The sequence below is a fragment of the Protopterus annectens genome, chromosome 5.part0, assembly GCF_019279795.1.
Source record: "Protopterus annectens isolate FY-2018-M chromosome 5.part0, PAN1.0, whole genome shotgun sequence".
NCBI classification, from domain to species: domain Eukaryota; kingdom Metazoa; phylum Chordata; order Ceratodontiformes; family Protopteridae; genus Protopterus; species Protopterus annectens.
Window position 1 is genome coordinate 1,222,329,497 of NC_056735.1, and position 3,363 is coordinate 1,222,332,859.

Here is a 3,363-nt window from a genome sequence, read left to right on the forward strand (position 1 = left end):
AATAAATGAAAGTGCTAATCTTTACAAGTTTCTGTTGCTACTTTTCTGAATTTGTGACTGGTCGGAGTCATTGCATACCTGCTGCTTTTCCCTTTTGTCTATAGGCAGTATGATAATTTTGGCTTTTACCATTAAAGGGATTTTGCAGTACACTTTAGATTGAAGAAACACTTCTAACTTAACCATTTCTTTATATTTGTATACCAAATTTGCAACATTCCATGTATGAGCTACCTTCTGATGAACTGTGTACATGTGATTATGCAGTTTTTAGCCAGAAGTGCCATCTCACAGATAAAAAGTATTTTAGACAGACTTATGCCATGAAATTTACATAGCGCATGACGTAGACAATCACCAATAATATGTTGAAAATTCAATATGAAAAATATTATAAAAGAGTAAAACTATTTGTGTTAGTTATTCAGTATTAAAATAATTGCTGGCTCTCACATATTGTGCAGAATACAAATGGTCTGTGTACATAATGGTACATGAGTGACTTGGAAGTTAATGTGATTTATAAAAGTGAATTGTTATAATTATATATTGCATGCAAGCAGTCCATCTGATGCCCTGTGGCATACAAGGACAGCTCTGCCTGTATGCGTTTATTACTGTGTACACATGTAAGGTATGCATTTTGCTGTTCTCTGTGGCACAGTAGACATATCTGAATGCCCTATTCTGAGCACATTTATGTTATGAGACTATGGTTGTCTATTGTCAATCAGATCATGTTTTATATCAGTCATAGTTGGTTCTGTAACAAACACGGTGGGTGTGAATATTTATTTTGAAATGTACAGTATAGAATATAATGTCATTGCTTGAGAAACAACAGCAGGGTGGCAATGTACATTTGTATCACTGGCAGGAAGGAAGGGTAAAGCCATTTGTAATATTTTGATGCTCATTTCTCATGCTTGTATAGCAAACTTAATTTGCATGTCATTATGTTAGGAATGTCCACGGGTTTCAGTTTTGGCTCTTCTGGGATTACAACTGGAGTTGGAGGATTTGCATTTGGAAGTTCAAACAGTAATGCTGGATCTACAGGTGGGTCAATTTTTGGAGGCATTAGTGGTACTCCTTCTACACCAGCCACACTGGCTGCAACTACTTCATCAGCTTCTATGGGCCTAGGTGGAGGACTGTTTGGACAGAAGCCAACTGGATTTACTTTTGGAGGCACTAGCACAGGACCTGTCACAACTGCATCAGCTTTTAATCTGTCATTCAACAAACCAGCTGCATCGGCCACATTGTTTACATTGCCGGTCACCTCCACTTCAAGTGGGGGTTTGCCTCCATCCTCCACTGTTGCATCTGTTCCTGCAACAGCAGGTTTGTGGCAAGGTTCTGCAGGACTAACTTTGGGAGCAGGCACTGCTTCTGCAGTATCTTCCAGTGAAGGGCTTGGTGGAATCGATTTCAGCAGTTCAACAGACAAAAAGAATAAAAACCTGGGAACCACAACAGAGGACAGCAAAGCACTCAGAGATGAACATTTGCCTCCCTTAATTTCCCAGGATGTGGATGTTTTCCAGAAATTTGTTAAGGAACAAAAGCAGGTCCAAGAGGAAATAAGTTGTATGTCTTCCAAATCTATGCTGAAAGTGCAAGAAGATATCAAATCTTTGAAACAGCTCCTCTCAGTTGCAGCCAGTGGTCTTCAAAGAAATACCTTTGCTATCCACAAATTAAAAATAGAAACTGCCCAGGTGTTATTCCAGCATTGGTGGTGAGTTCTGCAGTGTTTTTACTATATTAATTTGCATGTCATTATGTTAGGGGATAAGCTTGTCCTGAGAGAGTGAATGGCGTTCACTGCTTACCCGTATTTCTACAGCTGTATAGAATGTGCTGTTGCAGTTTGATTTTTTTCCATGGGCAGCTGGATGCAAAATCCTTTTTGATGACAGCAACATTTTTTGGAATATTTCTGGTTGGTGTGGGAAGAGCAAAGTTGACCCCTTTGCTTGTACATGTTTTTCTGAGCAACACTGCAACTTTGCAAGGCAGTTGGAGTAGATTTTGTATATTTATTATCAGGTCTTATGTACTTTGCTCCACATAGTATGTACAAACATGAACATTACATCACTTTCTCTTCAGATTTGTTAAAGACTTTACATATGTAAGCATTGTGGAATAAATTGGTGACAGAGGAGTACATAAAATAAACAATACAAGGACAAATAAACCAATTAAATAACAACAGAGTAATTGAGGAAAACATTAATTAAAAATTCATTACTAGAAACAAAGAAAATTAATGATTTGGAAGTAAGGTATGATTTTAAACAGTCTGTGAGAGTTAAAAGTCAAAAGCCAGGATATGCAAGTCTTTTAAATTGTTACTCAAACGAAAGCAAATAAAATAAGTCAATACATTACATTAAATCTGAACTTGTCAAAATAATTTGTGCAAATGATGTAACAGAAATGCTGCAGCCACCCCTCACACACACACACACACACACACACACACACACACACACACACACACGCACATGCACGCACACGCGCGCACACACACACACACACACACACACACGCTGCCTTGCATGCACACACACACACACGCACGCACGCACGCACACACGCACACACACACACACACACACACACACACACACACACACACACACACACACACACACACACACACACACACAGAAAACAGTATTAAAATGAGGACAGCTGTGAATGTAAAAGAGAATAAATAATATAGTATAGTAATTCCAAAATGTATATTTCTTGTGCCAAGTGTTGCTAATTCTAAAGTTGTTGACTGCTGTTAAAATGTGGTTATAAGAGGAAGACAATGAATGGACTAGAAAATGCACTAATAAATCTGTACACAGAGGAGGCTTTCCTTTCTGCTTTTCATCTTCCTCACTGGTGTGGAGTTATCTATACATGCCTAACATAAAATGCCCTTATCAGCACAGACATTATGGACCTCTATCATGTAGACAGAGACAATATGCAGGAGATGGTTGAGATGTGTCATTCCTATATACAGCCTAGGTGATGCAAGAAGTACCAGTCCCTGTGAAAATCAGGTATATGTAGCTTTACAAATAATGGTTACATGGTCCTTTCAAATACTTTTTGGATGCAATACTTCTAACCCCAACATCTTCCTCAAGAATGCTTTGCTAATTCCTCAATGCCATACTGCAACATGTGGGGAGACATATGTGTTTTCTACATATTATAGAGAAGAGCCCACACTGCAATAATGGTCCCACTGGGGAGCAGGGACAAAGGGATATTAACTATAAGTGCTCCACTCTGTCAAATGCCAGGTGGATTGTAATGCACATGATATAGTATGCAATGTGTTTGCAGGCT

The 3,363-nt window shown here is 38.7% G+C and overlaps 1 protein-coding gene across 1 annotated transcript; it reads left to right on the forward strand.

Annotated features, from left to right (window-relative positions):
* The first annotated feature begins 964 nt into the window (after window positions 1-964).
* On the forward strand, window positions 965-1,748 carry LOC122802341 (nucleoporin p58/p45-like). The gene has a single exon (XM_044071979.1). It carries the CDS (start codon window positions 966-968, stop codon window positions 1,746-1,748), a length of 783 nt encoding a protein of 260 aa, XP_043927914.1. The 5' UTR covers window position 965.
* The last annotated feature ends 1,615 nt before the right edge of the window (window positions 1,749-3,363 follow it).

Bases quoted from the DNA above. Each gene is read 5' to 3' on its own strand.
- LOC122802341 (XM_044071979.1), top strand. From the start codon at position 966: ATGTCCACGGGTTTCAGTTTTGGCTCTTCTGGGATTACAACTGGAGTT.